Here is a 19937-nt window from a genome sequence, read left to right as displayed (position 1 = left end):
GACTCAGTGAATGGCTTCAGGCCAAGTCACTGCCCCTCTCGAAGCGTCCATTTCCTCATCTGGAAAGTGGAGAAAATGTTACTTCCTCACCTTTGCAGCTTGGGAGGAAGTTGTGCTAAGCCTTGTTAGAACTCACAAAGCAGTAACTCGTCTGTGATGAGAGGAGACAGATCCTGAGTACAAGATGTTAGAACCTGAAATGCTTCCAAACTTATTACTTTTTTCAATGATATTTTCCCCAGACGGTTTGGATTTGCAAATCTAGTAAAACACCGGAGCGTCTAACATGCTATCCTTGCATTGAACAAGGGTAAAATGTCAGAGGCAAGCTGCCCTGTGCAGGTGACCTTAGAGCAGAAGCTTACTCAAACAATAGCCTATCTGCCATACGAGTACCCAATGCAACAGTTTTGTTGCTGCATCTTCTCACTGGCTTCTACAAATGGTGCCAGTAATGGTGTTACTGATGGGAAACATCTACCAGGAACCAACCTGCTTCTGCCTGTCTCTCTTCTTTCTCTGTCCCTGTTTGTTCATTGCTATGGAACCTGAGGCTCCACCCATTCCCTGGGTGTATTGTTTTTAGACCCCTCTATTCAGACTTCTTCTTCTTTCTCTTTGCTCCCAGCTGGACAAAGGGGACGTGAGCACGCTTAGCCTGCCTTCCAATGCCAGCCACGGCGACTCCGACGTCAGCAACATCTGCTTGGACGTCCCAGATGGCACCCCAGACCCGCACAGGACGAAAGCAGCCATCGACCACCTGCACCAGAAAATCCTCAAGATCACCGAGCAGATCAAGATCGAGCAGGAGGCTCGGGACGACAACGTAGCTGAGTACCTGAAGCTGGCCAACAACGCCGACAAGCAGCAGGCCTCCCGCATCAAGCAAGTCTTTGAGAAGAAGAACCAGAAGTCGGCCCAGACCATCGCCCAGCTCCATAAGAAGCTTGAGCACTACCACAAGAAGCTAAAGGAGATTGAACAGAACGGGCTCTCCCGACAGCCCAAGGATGTGTTTCGGGACATGCACCAGGGCCTCAAGGATGTGGGGGCCAATGTCCGGTCCAGCATCAGCGGCTTCGGAGGTGGGGTAGTGGAAGGCGTCAAGGGAAGCCTGTCGGGTTTGTCCCAGGCCACCCACACGGCTGTGGTCTCCAAGCCCCGGGAGTTTGCTAGCCTGATCCGGAACAAGTTTGGCAGCGCCGACAACATCGCCCACCTGAAGGACACTCTGGATGACGGGCACCCCGAGGAGGCCTCGAGGACTCTGAGCGGCAGCGCCACCCTGGTGTCCAGCCCCAAGTATGGCAGCGACGACGAGTGCTCCAGCGCCACCTCGGGATCGGCGGGGGGCAGCAACTCAGGGGCAGGGCCCGGCGGCTTGGGGAGCCCCAAGTCCAATACCCTGGACAGTCACCACAATAACTTTGACACCATCCTGGAGGAGCTCCGGGAGATTAAGGACAGTCAGTCGCACCTGGAGGACTCAATGGAGGATCTCAAGGCGCAGCTGCAGAGGGACTATACCTACATGACGCAGTGCTTGCAAGAGGAGCGGTACAGGTAGGGCCAGCCCCAGTGCAGCTGTGTGTGAGCGCGTGCATGGGTGCCATCTCCCTGTCTCTGCAAGGCTGTTCCTACGTGGCTCACACCAGTGGGCCTGCATCTGCATTGGCCCTTCATAGCATTGCTATTTTATATGTAGTTCTTTGCAATTCGTTGTGCAGAGCTGTACAGTTAAAGCAAATGCCTTCAGCGCCCACTGCCACACTGCTCATGACCAGCCCTACAATAACAAACCACTGTGCGCAGCTCCAGTGCACCCCCTGAGCAACTCTACAGTAACAAAGCCGCGTATGCAGCCTGGCCCCCAGAAGCAACCCTACAATAACAAGCCGCTGTGCACGCTTGAACAACAATAACAAATAAATGTGTGTGCACAGTGGACGAGGATATTGGCAAGGAAGTAGATTCACGTTTCAAGCTTCCCAGTATGGAAAGCAACTGATTTACCGCAATGATGCCACACACCTTGACAGTGTCTTTGAAGAAACTAAAATTGGGTGTTACTGAGCGCACTTGGCTTTTTAGGGGGTTGTAAATTCCAATATATTTTACTAGTGGGGGGAGGGCACTATAGTTTAAACCCACAAACCCAGCTACAAAGAATTCTGGAATAAGGTAGATCCTGGGTTGGTCTATTGGCCATTTTGTGGGTCACAGATCAATAACAAGGCTGAGAACCACTGGCTTAGGCAATGAGATATAAAGCCGAGCCATTCAAAAGGGCAAATCTAGGGGGGAAAGGTTCTGCAGTACCTGAGCGTTCTGTTTTCCATGGGAAGAGGAAGCGTGGGATTCTGTTCCCGTTAGAGAAAGGAACCAGGATTTGTTACACTGAGCCCAGCAAGCTGCGTGTGGCCTCCACATTGACGAGCCAGGCTCTGCTCGTTTGTTTAGCTGTAGGACCTCCCAGCCGCCCGTAGCCCTGAAGGAATCCCGTGATGCTTCCCCTCTGCCAATCACCCTGAGAAAAACGGCTCTTTGCTATTTATAGGAGGCCAGAGGAAATGCTTGACAGACAGTGCCAGCCCCCTCAACTCTTGGGAACGGGAAACAAGGACCAGCCTCCAAAGGGGGCATTGGCTCGGGCTTGCTTTGTTTTAGATCATTTTGGCTGAGGACAAAAGTTGAAACCCTGTTTAAAAATACTTCTCCAACTGCGAGCCGGCTTGTGATGTCACTGGGGTTCCTTTTTCCCCCCAGGCCTGCTATTTGAAGGGTCTTCCAGGCCTTTCTCGGAAGCTGGAAAATGTCCTGAAATATCCTTGCCAGTGTCAGACGAGATGGAAATAAAACACCGTGTTCCCAAATCCAGATAGTCCTAAGTGGCCAAAGAAACTCCCCACCCTTCCTTCCTCCCCCCTCCAACAAAGGGGACTGGGGGTAAGGGTCACAGAGCCTTTCTCATTGACTAGAGTGTGCTGGTTTGAATGCGGCTTAGGGGCTCAGGTTCAGGAGGGAAGCCATTACCATCTGGTGGCCTACATGGAGCGAGGTGGGAGTGCAGCTCAAGTGGCAGCCACCCCTGTTGTGTGCACTTGGATGGCAGTCTTGACACAAAGTCCAAGGACTGAACAGGTGACAAAGGCAGCTGAGCTGTCCTCTCACCCTTAGAGATCAGGGCTAAGGCACTGGGCTCTGTTCGTACTGCTGTGGATAAGACGGGGTGGAAGGTTCGCTTCCCCCACCCCATTAGACACAAGGTCCCCTTCCAACACATTTCATCTCAGAGAGGGAGGCACAGGAGAGGCTTAGGAGCTGTGTAACCAGGAGATTCTGAAGCTCCGCTGACCTGTGGTTTCAGGGCCATTTGAGTTCCTTCCACGGCTAAGGGAGTGCTGGAGAATCCAAGGTGGCTGCTTCTGAGAGCGAGACCAGCTCCTCGGGGAGTGCAGCACAAACCAGGCATCCTAGAGACAAAACAGAAGAGAGATGAAATAAACTCCACATTATCAATCGCTGCGTGCACACAGCCTCCTCTGTCTGCTTCTAATCTGCATCCTTCAAAGTGTCCATTTGTTGACTCCAGGCAGCACTGGAACCTGTCCTATTTGTTTTAGGTGCCATGGTGTCATTGCTGTGTGGAGTGCCTCAATTGCTTGATACCCAAAGTTATTTCCATGTCATCCAAGTCACCTCTGTATGCTAGATATCTGGGGCGCCAGTGAGGTTTGGGCTAGGGGGGAACTGGAGTTAATGGAATCTCAATTTGATGGAAACAGACTGTTCTCCTTGCATGGTAGGAGAAAGTTGAATCAAATGTAATAACCCAGCTGCCAGCATTCACACCTTCCCCATGTACCTTCTCCACACCCGCAGATACGAACGCCTGGAAGAGCAGCTGAATGACCTGACGGAGCTCCACCAGAATGAAATGACCAACCTGAAGCAGGAGCTAGCCAGCATGGAGGAGAAGGTGGCCTATCAGTCCTATGAGAGAGCCAGGGACATCCAGGTATGGGAACCCAGAGAGGCCACGCCACCATCCTTACTCAGCTGAACTGGCATCTTTTTGCAGATGAGCTAGGAAAGGGGCGGGGGCGGGGGGTGCAGATTTCTGCAACGGGAGAAGGGACACTACGTGCCTCGGGGGGAAGTGTGGGGCTAGTACCTGAAAGATGGAGGGGAATGAATTCCCTTTTAAGGAATGAGCTACCACCTTCCAAAGCAGTCATTTGCTGGGATACGCTGTTCAGAGGCAGAGAGCCCAGAAGAGACAGCAGTGGGACAATTTAGCTATGACCCTCCGAGACTCTTAGTCCGGTAGAGAGCTGCATGGCTCTGGGGACTAGTGATGGACTACTGAGGGCTGTTCCGTGGCCCGCATGGAATGTGTGCCTGGAATGTGTCCAGTTCCTAGTGAACTAAATTCACTTTAAACAAGAGGTAAACACAGGGTGTTTCTGGGAACAGTGCAAAGGTCTGAGTCACTCACTTAGGAGCAGGGCAGAGAAGCAGCCTGAGGTGAGCAGAGGGGCTCATTGCAGGGACCATGGAGTCACAGAAATGTAGGGCTGCAAGGGACCTCCAGAGGCCATCTAGTCCAGCCCCCTGTGCTGAAGCAGGACCAAGTAAACCTAAACCATCCCTGACAGGTGTTTGTCCAACCTGTTCTTTAAAACCACCAATGTTGGGGATTCCACAGCCTCCCATGGAAGCCTGTTCAGAGCTTAACTCCCCTGAGAGTTAGGAAGCTTTTCCTAATATCTAACCTAAATCTCCCTTGCTACAGTATAAGCCCATTACCTCTTGTCCCACCTTCAGTGGCCGTGGAGAACAATTGATCACCATCCCCTTTATAACAACCCTTAGCATATTTGAAGACTGATCAGGTCCCGGCTCAGTCTTCTTTTCTGAAGACTAAGCGTGCTCAAGTTTTTTAACATTTCCTCGTAGGTCAAGGTCATTTCTAAACCTTTGATTATTTGTGTTGCTCTCCTCTGGATTCTCTCCAGTTTGTCCACATCAAGTGTAGCACCCAGAACTGGACACAGCACTCCAGCTGAGGCCTCATTATTGACAAGTAGAATGGGACAATTACCTCTCATGTCTTACATACAACATTCCTCTTAAAACCTATGGGAGCAGATGCCAGCTCCCTGCTTTGTTCTGGTTTCCAGAGGTGCTCAGCTGCCACGTCTCTCTGGAGCACCTCTGAAAACGGGGCTGCTGGGGTCTTATGGACAGCACCAGCTAGACCATTGAAATCTATGTCTCTGTCAATCCGTCTGTCTACCTGTCGGGGTTTTTGTATTGCACCCAGTACTGTTGGGACTGATCAGAAGTGCTCCGTTAGGACTGTCACATCACACCGCCCTTTGCATTGTCACGTTTTGGGTGTCAATAATATACGGGCCATTTATCAGAGACCCCCAGTGGGTGGATTTGACTGTCGCTGTTCAGCACAGTCTGCAGGGGACTGTTCTGCCCTCACGTGGCAATTGGGGGAACTTCCCAGTGGAATTGACTATATTTGATGCTCAGGTTTTATTCGCCCTTTGGAAAAAATAGCACATGTATCGTGGAAGGGAAGCAAATACATTTCAAGTGAATTAAGAACAAACCAAGCAAAATGCAACTCTGCAAAGTAATGGAAAAACTCTGTGCTTTCCTTACATGCATTGTACCTTCTTCACCAGGCAAGTGTGGGCAGATATAGCTGTATCTCTGCCCCCGCTCCCCAATGCATTGTGCATACTATATACTTCCCCTTGCTCTGATACCTCTGTCTAACGCTCAGAATAGCGGGTTCGCTTGGATGCAGGTGGGGAAAGTTTTGAGGAAAGTTTTGTGCCATGTGCACAAGAGTCCCGTCAACCAGGGATCCCAAAATGGAGTCTTTGCAACTTGCTTCTTTCTGACTATCGTACGCCTTCATTGTAAGGCTCTTCGGAGTGATACTTTCAATGGTACAAGATTATCAGGGCAGAACCCTAATAATAACCCTACTTTGCACAGCGATAAATCAGCAGATCTCAAAGCACTTTGCAAATGTTAATTGAGCCTGACAACCTACCTTAGGTTTCAGAGTAACAGCCGTGTTAGTCTGTATTCGCAAAAAGAAAAGGAGGACTTGTGGCATCTTAGAGACTAACCAATTTATTTGAGCATATAAATTGGTTAGTCTCTAAGGTGCCACAAGTACTCCTTTTCTTTTTGCAACCTACCTTAGGTAGGTGAATAACACTCCCCTATTCCGGGTGGGTGTACTGAGGCACCCAGCATTGTTTAAGCATCTTGTCCCAAAGTGTCACAGCCAGGAACAGAAACAAGGAGTGCTGCACTCTGACCTACACTTCCTCACTGAGTTGGATACCGAACCCAGGCATCCTGGCTCCCCAGTCCCTGGCTCTACCCTACCAACCTCCCCTCCCTCATGGAGACAGGCACGGAACCCAGGAGTCCTGGCTCCCCAGTCCCCAGCTCTAACCCACCAGCCTTCCCTTCCTCACAGAGACAGGCACAGAACTCAGGAGTCCTGGTTCTAACCACCAGACAGCACTCTCTGCCACACAGTGTAGCCGCTACGCTGTGGTGTCCTACCCTGCGGCCAAACTAACCGTGGTTCACGTCTACCTCTGCAGGAAGCGGTGGAGTCGTGCCTCACCCGCGTCACCAAGCTGGAGCTCCAGCAGCAGCAGCAGCAGGTGGTGCAGCTGGAAGGGGTGGAGAACGCCAATGCCCGGGCCCTGCTAGGCAAATTCATCAACGTCATCCTGGCCCTCATGGCAGTGCTGCTCGTCTTCGTCTCCACCATCGCCAACTTCATCACGCCCCTCATGAAGACCCGCATGCGCATCCTCAGCACCACCCTGCTGCTCCTCTTCCTCTTCCTCCTCTGGAAGCACTGGGACTCCATCGCTTACTTCCTGGCGCATGTTTTGCTCCCCAGCTGATTCCCTGGGGGCAGCATTCCATTTTCCTACTGAGAAAACAGGAAAGGGATTGGCGGGTGGGGGAGAAACTGGAGCCTTCCATAAAATGTCTTCATTCATTCGGTTCAGCCTGGTTTCCCACCCCCTGCACCCATCCGTATTCACATCCTGCATCCTCATTGTGGCCAGGAGCATGGGCTGTTGCGCCAGAATTGTTCACTCCTCCGCGAAGCCCTGGGAGTTGAGGATGGGGAGAGCGATGGAGAGTTTGGAAGAAGCCTGTAACTGGCATGTTCTTGGTTGGTTTGTTTGTTTTTAATGACATTATCATAATAGTCTCTGGGCACGAGGCTTTCTTTACATGCCAGCCGCCACCGGGACTGTAATTTAAAAGCTTTGTATCCAGAGCAGAGTTTGCCTTTGAACCCAGCCACCGGGAAACTTTCTCTAGCGAGAGGAGAGGTTTTTTCTTAAAGACAAGGCTGGTGAAAAGCTCATACCTGGGATGCAATAAAGAAATCAATAGCAAAAGGAAGAAGTGGAGCTCAAAGTGAATATTCTAATGTTTCTGCTCCCGGGAGAGCTTACATATTTGATGAAGCAGAATGTACACATCACACCAGCTTCTCCAGACCAGACGCATGTTCATTCCCATTGTTACCAAACAGCTGACAAGCTGAACACAGAATTGGGGTTGCTATTTATTATTAGGATGGCTTCCTTTGCACAGCTGATCATTGGCGTATGGCCAGCGGATACCAGTTCTGGTTCTGATCAGAAAATACATACACTTCTGGCACAGGTGAAACACAGTGGGTTGGCGTTAGTTTTTTTCCTACTTTGGCTTTCGTTTGATCTCTTCAGGGACACGTGGACCTTCCAACATTGCACCTATGAAATTTACGATCTACGCAAAGTGTTGTGCGCATGTTTTAATTTATTTCGAGGTTCTGTTTCCATTTGTGAATCAAGCGTGGGGGTAAAATGCAGCTGCTATCACAGCCTCCATGTTGCTAAAGAAGACAGAGCATGTTGTCTCAAAAGTTTCTTGAATGGTTTCATATTTATGTGCGTGTGTGTATGTATACATACACACACACACAATCACATCCTCTCCTGTTGCAATTGGGTTTAGCTCCCGTTTACAGTCACAGAGAATTTGGCCTTTCGTATCTTTGAGGCTCATTCCTGCTTTCCTGACACAGCCAAAACTTCTACAGGTGCTCGTGGTGTACTAAAGAAGTCAGTGGATGTGGTGGTGTGGCACGGAATGCAGGATTGAGTGCTTGGAAGGAGGGATTGTCCTAATTCGGTGAACAGTCAGTCACCTTTGTCAGTTAAAGGAAAACGGCCTGCATTGTCTCTCCCCTTGTTTCTTGGGCTTTGACACCTAGAAGGTGGTATGGGCTCCTCCATGCTATCTTTTGGTTTCTCAGCTGAACACTGGGGATATGCTGTGACTTTGGAGTGTAAAGATCTAGCCAGGAAATTCATTCCTGGTCTAACTTCATTGACCAATGAATCCTAGCTAGGATTGCTCCTATAGGCAGAAGTGCAAGGATCCCATTTGTATGATGCAAAGGTCAGTTATTCAAGGGTTGTTGCAAACGATATGCAAGAAGCATGGCTGATAAAGGACATGCTTGCATTTCCCATTCCAGATCTTGGTCTGTGTATAATCCTTGCACCTTTGCCAGAATGGATGCATGATAAAGAATAAATGACTAGAGGGTGGATGGACTGGGAGGAGGAAGCATCGGGCCTGATTCCCCCCATGTTGTGCAGACACATCTGTGCAGCGTAGGTGTGGAACGTTCCTGTTCTGATGTAGCGTGGGAAGGGCGGCACAGGGTGTAACGCGGTGGAGAATCAGACCCCAGGAGTTCTTTAGCTGATAGCTTGCTTCCCTCCTCATGGCAATCCTTCCTGCAAGACATTTGCAAATGCCCCTTCAAAAACTCCGACATCCTTTTGCCTTTTTCCGTGCCGGTTATGAAGGATGAACACATGTGGGGTGTCCACTTATCAAATATGGACACCTAAGCTTGGCTCCTGCATTTCTGCCACTCATACCAGCACCTGGAACTGGGTCCAGGAACCTCGAGCGTCCATTAGAGTTGGGCACCCCTGGTTAAGAGCTGGACCTAGAACATTTGGGCAGTGGGAGGGGGCACGCCTGAAATAACACCCCACCATGTTCGGCTTTGGTGTTAGGTGGTGGGGACTGCTCTTCAGAATGATCAGCCGTATATGCAGAGACCTCTGTTGGAAAAGCTCACATGAAATGTACGAGCAATGCTCTGAGCCTTCTTGGAGACTGGGAGGATGTGAGCCCCAACCTCTCTTCTGTAGACCTATTTATTTTGTATTTTTGTAAGGATTTAGCTAGAGTTAACATTCCTGATTTTATCAGTTATCCAAGGAAACTCGGATTCTGTTGGAAACGACGAGCTAATTTATGTATTGACACCAGGTTTGATATTCTCAGACCCGAGGGGCAGAAATCTTAATACACTGATAATTCCAAATGGCTACAACTTATGGCCCAGGTTCAGGAAAGTGTCCTGCTTCAGGACAGCACGTAAGCAGATGCTCAACTTTAAACACTTGCTAAAGTCTCTTTGAAGTCTGTAGGATTTAAACACACCCTTAAGTGCTGTCCTGGAGAAGGGCAGTCCTAAGCACATGCTTTAAATGCTTTCATGCACTGGGGCCTAATAATCAAGGTTCTGGTTCCCCTTTCACTGGGGTAGCTCCACGGACTTCAACGGAGCATCCAGTCTGGAGTAGGCAGGGGGTCTGATTAATTAGACAAAAGGTTGAGCTCCTTTCAGCAGGCCTGATTGTTTTTTCACTCTAGTGTAAATAAGACGTTGCAAAGGTATTTTTGTTTTATTTCAGTAACACCTAGAGGCCCCAAATCAAGGTCCAGGCGCCATTGTGCTGGGTGCTAAACTGGCATGTAGTAAGAAAGTCCCTGCCCCAAAGAGCTTACAGTTTAAATAGGAGACACACCAGGTAATAGAAACCAGGTTTCCTGCATCCTAGGTCAATGTCCTACCCCCTGGACCATGCCACCCCTCAAGCAGCTCTTTACATGCGCAAAACCAGTTTGCGATCATGGTCTGCAAGGTGATAAGCGGGGACCATCCCTTCTTCAGAGATGACCACTAACTCCTGGGTCGGGTCTCAGTTAGGCTGCAGCACCAGTTATTGCTGCCACGGTCACGTGTGCTCCACCAGGAGCAAGGAGAGGAAGAGGGGCCCTTTAACCCCTCCATTAAGTTTCCTCCCCTTCTCAATAAGCCATTCCCTCTATTTCCCTGGTGCCTCAGGACCCACATGTTGACCTGATCCTCTCCTCCTGCAGCTAGAACTCTGACAGAGCATGAGGCATTTCCCTGCAATCAGCCACTCTCCTGCTGCCCAATGGATGGGAATCTGTGGGATCTCTCTGCCTGTCTACCGTTCTAAAAGCATTGTCCATCCCTAATCCGCTCACTGTCAGCATCATTGTACAGGCTGCAGGGACAGTGTTACTACCTGGACCAGTGGTTCACAGATCACTGTGGTCTCTGACTGCTTCCACACAGCTACGCCCCTTGTCTCCTGCATTATGAGCTGCACCAGAGCTATAAAGCAGGGAACAGGCACAACTACTCCAAGGCGGACTCCCAAGCTACCCTCCAAACCCACTTCTCCTCAGCAGCCAGGCCCACCTGAGTCAAAGTATAGCTCTGCTGCTCCTGCCCACACTGTAGCAGAAACAGAAGAGGATCTTGCTTCTCCTGCATTTTAATGGCTGGTTGTTTCTCTGGGGGAATTGGGTTTCAAAGACTTGGTGACAACCGTTCAGGTGGCTGGCAGAGGTGCCTCACACACACCATCGGCAGCATTTAGAGGCTGAACTAAATCTGGGATTGGACATGTTGATAAATAAAGGGAGGAAGTTTTGAATGCAAAATGTAGTGGACATTAGACTTTGGAAGCGTAGGGCCTGATTCGCCCTTGCCCTGCCCTGCCCTGTGTCTCATCATTTACATCCACGCCAAGTGAGGGGGAAGTGCCACTCAAGTGCAAATTATGACAAGATGCAAGGCACCATCTTGGGTGGCTGGGGCTAAATCTCCTCTTACACCACACTTGTCCGCTGACTGCTCCTAATTTACAACAGTATAAAATCAGAATCAGGCCCTGTGCTCTCCCTTATGGAGATATGGGCAATTGCTGACCACTGGCTCTTCCCATCTAAGCGTCAGACACGCCATAGAAGGCAAAGAGGTGCAGTAGATGGAGTGGAAGGGTTGCTAACCTGGTGGTAGTGATCAGGCTGCACTGTAGAGCTTCCCAAGTTTCATTTGGCTGACAGGTTTCCCTCTCTATCTCTAAGCACTTTTTAAAGGACAAGCCACAGCTGTTTTGAGCAAACAGATCTTCTCAGGTCTGCATAGGATTCAAGAATGGGGGGAGGCCAAAACCAGACTAACAAAAAAAAAAGGCCTTTTAAGAAAGCCTCCAAATCACCCCCACCCCCCATCACCAGAGGTCCTAGTCCACACTTAAAAGTTAGGTCAAACAAGCTACACAATGCAGAGCTGTGAAAAATGTCACAGCGCTGAGCACCTGTTAGGTCATCCTAACCCCCAGTGTAGACACAGTCTACACTTCAGCAGCAGCACCAGAAGTGGCTGGAGCACAGACATACCCTTAATGTTGTAGGAGGGAGGCAGGCTTTCTCCCTTTTCCCGAGACACCAAATCAGGGAGGAACCACTTAAACACAATCATAAGACCCTTACTTCAGGGCAACCAGACTTACATGCGGAAATAGCAAAGTTTCTAGGACCCATGACAGCCTAGTGACCTGGGGATCTGCAGCAGACAACATAGCTACTGATCCTCTCTTTCTTAGCAGCCCAGCTGCTGCCTTTTCCTGTTTATGTAGCCAAGCCACAAGGGTGGGGCAGGGTGCTCCTTGATTGTGCCCAGACTGTCTTGGCTGTAAACTCCAGACTGTCGCTTAAAGGGGTAGTACTACTCCCTATCACTGTCTGTTTTATAATATATCATTATATGTATTATGGTAACAACCAACTGAGATCAGGACCCCATGGTGCTAGGTGCTGTACATACCCATAATGAGGGACAGTGCTGGCCTCAGAGAGCTTATGATCTAAATAGACAAAGGATGGGAGGGGAAACAGAGGCACAGAGCGTGGCAACTGTCATGCCCATGGTCACACATCAGGGCAGTGTCAGACTCTCAGTCCACTGGATTTTCAGGGCATATTTGCCTTGATTTTGTTCTGCAAGAGCTGCAGTTATTTGCCAGGGTGGGGAGATGGGTTATTTTAGGAAAAATTGCAGAGAACTTTTGAAATATTAAAAATGATTTTAACAGATATTATGGGGCAGTTTTATGTCCCTGTTCTTCAATGACTGTGGCCCCGACCCTGGCACACAGGTAACTGTACTCAGTTGTTCCTACTGACCTTAATGGGACAACTTACATGAATATAATTAGGCACACGCCTAAGTTTTTGCAGGATCTGGGCCTGAGACTCCACAAATATTCTGTCTCGGGGACACTGGCGGGGAGTTTCAGCCCCCAAATTTAGATTTTGTTTCAAGTTTTACAGAAATGTTTCCTGGATTTGCTTGTGATTTCTACCAGAACAGATTTTTTGTGCAGGACTTAAAAGTTTCCTGCAGTTTTTGCAACCCAACCTCACAGCCAGGAATTGAAACTGACTAAAAAAAACCCCAACAGTTTAAACTGACCACTGTGGTTCCATTGTGCAAGAGGAGTCAAATGCAAAAAGTGAACGACTGTGTAAATGGCAAAAAGCCATTTAGCGTGTAAAAAAATGGTTTCAGAAGTGATTCTCCTGGGGGGGATCGTTAATGACGTGGATGAGGAATTTGCTCTTTTGTTGTTGTTTTTTTATCATTTCTATTTGTCATCTGACAGTGTTCTTTGGAGAACAAAGGGTGAAATTCCCCCCAGCACAAGGTTGAGGCATTATTCAGAGCCTCAAAATAGGGTTTAAATCATGGCATTAGGTGGTTTGTAGCCTTTATGAACAGGGGTGAATTTCACCCTAAGAGCCTGATCCTGCCAAACAACTGCTAGGTAGCATCATGCTTAGTGTTATTACCATGATGATCTCATCAAGCTTGCAAGCTCATGGTAATAATCACAATGGTCCTGCTCCAAAGCCCATTGAAGTCACTGGAAGGCCTCCTGCCAATGGAACAGACCCCGTGCCAGCTAGTTATCATTTGCAGCATCAGACCTGAAAACATTAAACCAAAAAATATCATGAATCGTATGTTTAGTGCTAGGGACTTCAACAGTGCAATGAATGAACCGCAGGGTTTACCAATACTGAGGTGCACAAACCCATCCCTGCTCAGCTTGATCATCCGTGTGACTGCCGCACAAATGCCACAGAGCAGCAAGGACAGAAGGGTCCCGAGCCTACAACCACGCAGGCACATGAGTAGCTTTACTTCCGTGAGGAGTCCCGCTGAAAGCTGTGATTTCCAGAGACGTTAGCACCCCCCCCCCCACCATTGAATTTCCATCAGCAGTAGGCACTTTTCATGATTATTATTTATCATGTATTTGCATTGCAGTTCACCTAAGGGCCCTGCTCATAGGCAGGACCCCAGTGTGCTGGGTGCAGTCCAAATACATAAGAAAAGACAGGCCCTACCCCAAGAGCTTGGGGCCAGATTTTCAGGTGCCTAAAGACGCGGATAGGCATCTAGTGTGGTTTGCAAAAGTGTCTGTTTGAGATAACTGCCGAACACCCATTGATTTCTAAGCTACTGAGGCTTTTTTGTAAGTTCCAGTAGGCGCCTACCTGCACCTTTGAAAATCTGGCCCGTCATCTGAGACAAGAACTTCACTCTTTTAGGTCCTTTTGAAAATCCCAGGTGAAGTCAATGGGAACTACTCAGGCTTAAACAGGGGCAGGCATCATCAGGACCCGAGCCTTGCTGCTCATCCCTGAAAGAGGCACGACTCCCCTCGCACCATGACCCTTTCTGATGCCGTGTGTGGCTGTATTTATTGTCGTTGCTTGACACTTGTACCTCTCTCTGCCCTATACTGTCTCTTTCCCATCAGCACTTCCATGCATGGGAAGCTTCGATTTCATCTTGCTACTATTTATTTTTGGTTTTGTTTGTTAACTTTTTCCAATAAATGTGTAAAAACCAACCAACCAACGAAATGAAACGAAAAGATTTTGTGAAATTGGAAAGTACTTTAAAAATATATATCCTATGATGAGAGCGTTTTCCAAAAGATAAAGCAAAAAAAGAAAGGAAGGAAGGAAAAGCGTGAGAAAATATTTCAAAGGACGGATGGAGGTGTGCGGGAAGAGACACGCTGAAGGTGTCATTTGCCATTCTCTGTGGACCGTGGGGCTTCTGGTTTAGCAAAGCTGCCTCCCACATGCTGCGGGACTGCCATTTTATACCTTCGGAGGATGAACTTGAGTGAAGGTTTTGCTATGGTTCTTCAGGGATTATTCCCTTCCTTGTTACCAGAATCATAGAGTCATAGAATATCAGGGTTGGAAGGAACCTCAGGAAGTCATCTAGTCCAACCCCCTGCTCAAAGCAGGACCAATCCCCAATTAAATCATCCCAGCCAGGGCTTTGTCAAGCCTGACCTTAAAAACTTCTAAGGAAGGAGATTCTACCATCTCCCTAGGTAACGCATTCCAGTGTTTCACCACCTCCTAGTGAAAAAGTTTTTCCTAATATCCAACCTAAACCTCCCCCACTGCAACTTGAGACCATTACTCCTTGTCCTGTCATCTTCTACCACTGAGAATAGTCTAGAACCATCCTCTTCGGAATCACCTCTCAGGTAGTTGAAAGCAGCGATCAAATCCCCCCTCATTCTTCTCTTCCACAGACTAAACAATCCCAGTTCCCTCAGCCTCTCCTCATAAGTCATGTGTTCCAGACCCCTAATCATTTTTGTTGCCCTTCGCTGGACTCTCTCCAGTTTTTCCACATCCTTCTTGTAGTGTGGGGCCCAAAACTGGACACAGTACTCCAGATGAGGCCTCACCAATGTCGAATAGAGGGGAACGATCACGTCCCTCGATCTGCTGGCTATGCCCCTGCTTATATAGCCCAAAATGCCATTGGCCTTCTTGGCAACAAGGGCACACTGTTGACTCATATCCAGCTTCTCATCCACTGTCACCCCTAGGTCCTTTTCCGCAGAACTGCTGCCTAGCCATTCGGTCCCTAGTCTGTAGCGGTGCATTGGATTCTTCCGTCCTAAGTGCAGGACCCTGCACTTATCCTTGTTGAACCTCATCAGATTTCTTTTGGCCCAGTCCTCCAATTTGTCTAGGTCCCTCTGTATCCTATCCCTACCTGCCACCGTATCTACCACTCCTCCTAGTTTAGTATCATCTGCAAATTTGCTGAGAGTGCAATCCACACCATCCTCCAGATCATTTATGAAGATATTGAACAAAACCGGCCCCAGGACCGACCCTTGGGGCACTCCACTTGATACCGGCTGCCATCTAGACATGGAGCCATTGATCACTACCCGTTGAGCCTGACAATCTAGCCAACTTTCTACCCACCTTATAGTGCATTCATCCAGCCCATACTTCTTTAACTTGCTGACAAGAATACTGTGGAGACCGTGTCAAAAGCTTTGCTAAAGTCAAGAAACAATACATCCACTGCTTTCCCTTCATCCACAGAACCAGTAATCTCATCATAGAAGGCAATTAGATTAGTCAGGCATGACCTTCCCTTGGTGAATCCATGCTGACTGTTCCTGATCACTTTCCTCTCGTGTAAGTGCTTCAGAATTGATTCCTTGAGGACCTGCTCCATGATTTTTCCGGGGACTGAGGTGAGGCTGACTGGCCTGTAGTTCCTAGGATCCTCCTCCTTCCCTTTTTTAAAGATGGGCACTACATTATCCTTTTTCCAGTCGTCCGGGACTTCCCCCGATCGCCATGAGTTTTCAAAGATAATGGCCAATGGCTCTGCAATCACAGCCGCCAACTCCTTTAGCACTCTCGGATGCAACGCATCCGGCCCCATGGATTTGTGCACGTCCAGCTTTTCTAAATAGTCACGAACCACTTCTTTCTCCACAGAGGGCTGGCCAGCTACTCCCCATGCTGTGTTGCCCAGCGCAGCAGTCTGGGAGCTGACCTTGTTCGTGAAGACAGAGGCAAAAAAAGCATTGAGCACATTAGCTTTTTCCACATCCTCTGTCACTAGGTTGCTTCCCTCTTTCAGTAAGGGGCCCACACTTTCCTTGGCTTTCTTCTTGTTGCCAACATACCTGAAGAAACCCTTCTTGTTACTCTTAACATCTCTTTGAAAACTTTGAAAACTTGCTGAAAGGCCGACCAGGTGCCATCCTGGTTAACTGCGTTTAAGAGCTTTTTATGTTGCACTGAGGATAAACCTCACAGGTTGTTGGCTGGATCGCGGGGGCGCATGTTCATAATCAGCCAGAGCCTCTGCCCACGTTCCCCTTTGCACACGTGCAGGAGCAGAGATCCAACAGGCTGGGTCTGTTTTGGTGCTCAGCTGCTATGGGATCCTGTGCTATTTCTTAACCACTGGAAAGCGATAAGGTAGCCAAATCCCAGCTTGGATTTCAGCTGCCTGCACTGACCTAGAAAGGTACCGAAGCAATCTGAAATAGCAGCTGAGCAAACAAGACCAGGGATTTGGGGCCTGATGTTTCAAACCAAGCTGATGGCATTGCTGGCTTGGAGGGTGAACTGGCCCCTGTTCCTTGCTGCCCTCTTCCCTTCCAGCCTATGGCCAGAGTGGAAGAGTAGACAGTGAGTTGCCTCCATATCCGTTACCAGAAGGAGTGACTGGCAAGCTTCCCCCCCCACTCCCAGCCTGATCCTGTGGCCGAAGAGGGAAATCAGGTGATGAGGGGCTCCCCACTCCCTTCCCATTGCTGGAGAAGCAAATCAGGCTGGCTCTCAAGTTACAAATCTTGGGGGGGCGGCAGTCACTTGCTGTGCCTGGGGCAGGTGCTGTAGCTGTGAGTGCTGGTGGGCGTTGTGCGTGGGCAGGACCTCTCCCTACCAGGCTGCTTGTATGTGAAATCAGCTTGAGGAGGGCAGTGGAGAGTTGGCAAGTGGGCTCCAGATGCGATTCCTTCCCTCCCCACTGGAGAACTTTCATGCCCAGCCAGCCAAAGGGATGGTGAGATGGCTCCAGCTCAGCGGGGAGGCCAATCCCGCCTGGGGTTAATTTGCTCTCTGAGCGTGATGGGTTCCCTTTGTGCAACCGTGGCCTCCTGGCACTCATTGGCTGGTGTAAATCAGCACCGCTGCATTGGTTTTAATGGCGCGTTGCTGACTCCAACAGCTTTAGTGGCCCTGCACGGCTTTACACCAGCCGAGAAGCTGGCTCTCTGGGTGGAGTCGCTCTCGCGAAGGCCCCGGGGAGGGGCTGTCAATTTTCTGTGTTCGACTGAGAGCAGACGAATGGTTAGACACCAACTGGAAAGGGTCTACCCCCAGGCTTGCGCTGCCCTTCCATTGTTGGGCCCGAGTGGGCAGCCAGCACCTCTGCATGTGTTACCCAGCACACCCCCAACGCGTCCCTCCTGGCGTGTGTCTATGGAGCAGTGTACCCTGGAGGCCTTTCATCCCCTCGAGGGTGCAGGATGACTTCCTACCCTGGGCCGGTCTCCCGGAGCTCACGTTTTCTACTTGATTCGCAGCTAGGGACTATAGCCTGGCTAATGAACACGTGTACGGAGGCTGGGGGCATGACAGAGGATGTATACCAAGGGCATGGCGCCTGCCCCCAAGAGCTCATGCTGCAATGCAGACCAAACCCAGGGCAATGGGAAGAGGTTGGAGGTGAGGAGAGCAGTGTGGAGGGGGGCAAAGAAGACAAGAGGGGGCCCTTGAAGGAGGGGAAGTGGGCAGCAGCTGCCTACAGGGTATGCAAGAATAGAGGTGTGAAGCTGAGAGGGGCAAATGCCTCCCCACAGCACAGCCCCAGCAAGGTGGCCCGATGAACACAGTAACCCCTGTCCTCCAGCCCTGGGCAGAGCTTCCAGAGTGTCGGCCTCAGGCCAGCTCCTCAGCTGGTGCAAATCCGCGCCACTGAAGTTACACTGTGCCGGTTTACACCAGCTGAGGATCTGGTCCTTTATACGACATCCCTGGGAGGTGGAGTTGGGTGCATCTTAGAGCATTTGCGTTTCTGCTGTGTGTGATTTCTGTGCGGCTGACACACGATCGGAAGTTTTTTCATCTTATCTTCAGGCTGTTGCTGGAGCGCGGCATGGAATTCCTCCCCCACCTCATTCCCTCCCCTGTTCGGTTTCCCTGTTCTGGTCTGTGGAACCGGGCACCTGCTGCTGGGCTGCTCAGCACGCCTTGCCCCGTCGGCCGAAAAGAATCGTTGACAAGGAGCAAGTGGTGAGGGGCTCTGTGTCTGTACCATGTTCAGATTTTATGCCATTAAATAGCTGTAAAAAAACTGAATAAACTTTCAAAGTCTGAAATCTCTAAAAAGAGCTCCCTTGGCCCTTTGGTTTTCATTTTCTGTTGAAAAATTGGACCTAAGCGCTTTTAGTGCGGTTGAAATTCACCCCGTGCCGAGAGGCTAGGCACCGAGCCCTATTTAAAACCAGTTTGGAGCACTTACATTCATTATTTTATTTATTTGTATTGAGCTAGCACCTAGGTGTGGACCAAGCCCCCCATTGTGCTAGGCACTGTATAAATCTAGAACAAAAAGCTGGTCCCTGCCCCAAAGACTTTCCAATCTAAGAAGCAGGCCTGAGACAACAGATGGGTACAGACAGACAGGGGCATGCAAGGAAACGGTGAGCTACTAATGAACAGTGTAAGTGGGAACTCCAGAGCTGCTCATATCTTGGGCTGGCTTCTACACTGGGTTGATTTTCACCCAGAAGGAAGGCTAAGAACACGGAGGCCAATGTAAGGCTGGCAGGGCTGCCAAGCTAAATACACTGGCAGTCTGGCCTAGCTGCGCCTGCATACGCTGCTGATCCCTGCAGTAGCAGAGTTCCTTAGGCCTTGTCTAACCTGAGTTACCTCTTCCAGTTTTCTTTCCAAGTTTTGCACCATGGCCTCTAGACTTACAACAAGTAACAAAACACCAGCACCTTGTCTACACTAGAACATGCCATGGTGTGGAAAGAAGAAACCACTGTCAGGCTCTAGCAAATCCGGGGTCCCTCATAGTGGGGTGACTTAGTTTAACCCCCCCCCGCCCCCTGCCCCCCGCCCCAAGGAGCTGCAATAAAGGGCAGCTAGCTACACTCATCCCTTGGAGCCAGTACTGAATGAAAGACCCAGCGTGTTGTTCGGGGCCGCTCTGCTGGAGGGGCTGGTTGCAGGTGAAATGCAAAACCAAGGGCCAGACCTCCAATGGGAATGAAAATCCTGGGACATGAATGATGGAGGGGGGAGGGATTATTAACCTCCGGCACCTGTCCACATTCCAAGCAGGCTAATTCCATCTACCTCCCTAGCCCCACTCTTGGCCTTCACCATCACAATGCCCTCTTTGCTGTTACTCTGGTTGCAGCGGCCAGTGAACAGCTGGGCCGTGGAGACTCAGCCCTCCTCTTACCGCCGGAAGGGTTCCCTGTGGGTCATGCTGGGCTGGCAGAGTGTGGGAAGTATGCCCTGCCTCTGGCCAGGCTGTACCTGCTAGGTGGATACACACCCATCTCAAGGGCTATCATCAGGCTGATTTCAAGGTGGCAATGTGGAGGGTGAGGCTGCAAAGGGAAGGAGCAGCAGGGGTGGGCTTTCTAAGGCCAGCTCCCTGGAAAGCCAGCCTGGGTGAGCCAGTGCCCGCGGACCCCAGACTGTACAGGCTGGAATTAGTTTCCCAAGGGCCTGGCAGTGAAGGCAGGTTCGAAAAAAGGAACTTTTAAAGAAGCTCCTCAGCTCTAACCACAAGAGGGCGCCAAGCTTCC

At 49.9% G+C, this 19937-nt stretch overlaps 1 protein-coding gene across 6 annotated transcripts in view; it reads left to right on the top strand.

Moving 5' to 3' along the window:
* TMCC2 (transmembrane and coiled-coil domain family 2) overlaps positions 1-18498 on the top strand; it is an 88854-nt gene extending 70356 nt beyond the window's left edge. For all 6 annotated transcript variants that reach the window (XM_037885376.2, XM_043533335.1, XM_027827480.3 and 3 more), the window contains 3 exons: positions 629-1566; positions 3886-4021; positions 6651-18498. In XM_037885376.2, the coding sequence (XP_037741304.1) occupies positions 629-1566; positions 3886-4021; positions 6651-6962 (1386 nt within the window). In that variant the 3' untranslated portion in view covers positions 6963-18498. The remainder of the gene's footprint in view (positions 1-628; positions 1567-3885; positions 4022-6650) is intronic.
* Positions 18499-19937: the final 1439 nt, after the last annotated feature.

The sequence above is a fragment of the Chelonia mydas genome, chromosome 21, assembly GCF_015237465.2.
Source record: "Chelonia mydas isolate rCheMyd1 chromosome 21, rCheMyd1.pri.v2, whole genome shotgun sequence".
Classification (NCBI taxonomy): Eukaryota; Metazoa; Chordata; order Testudines; family Cheloniidae; genus Chelonia; species Chelonia mydas.
This window is presented reverse-complemented; position numbering and strand designations above follow the sequence as displayed.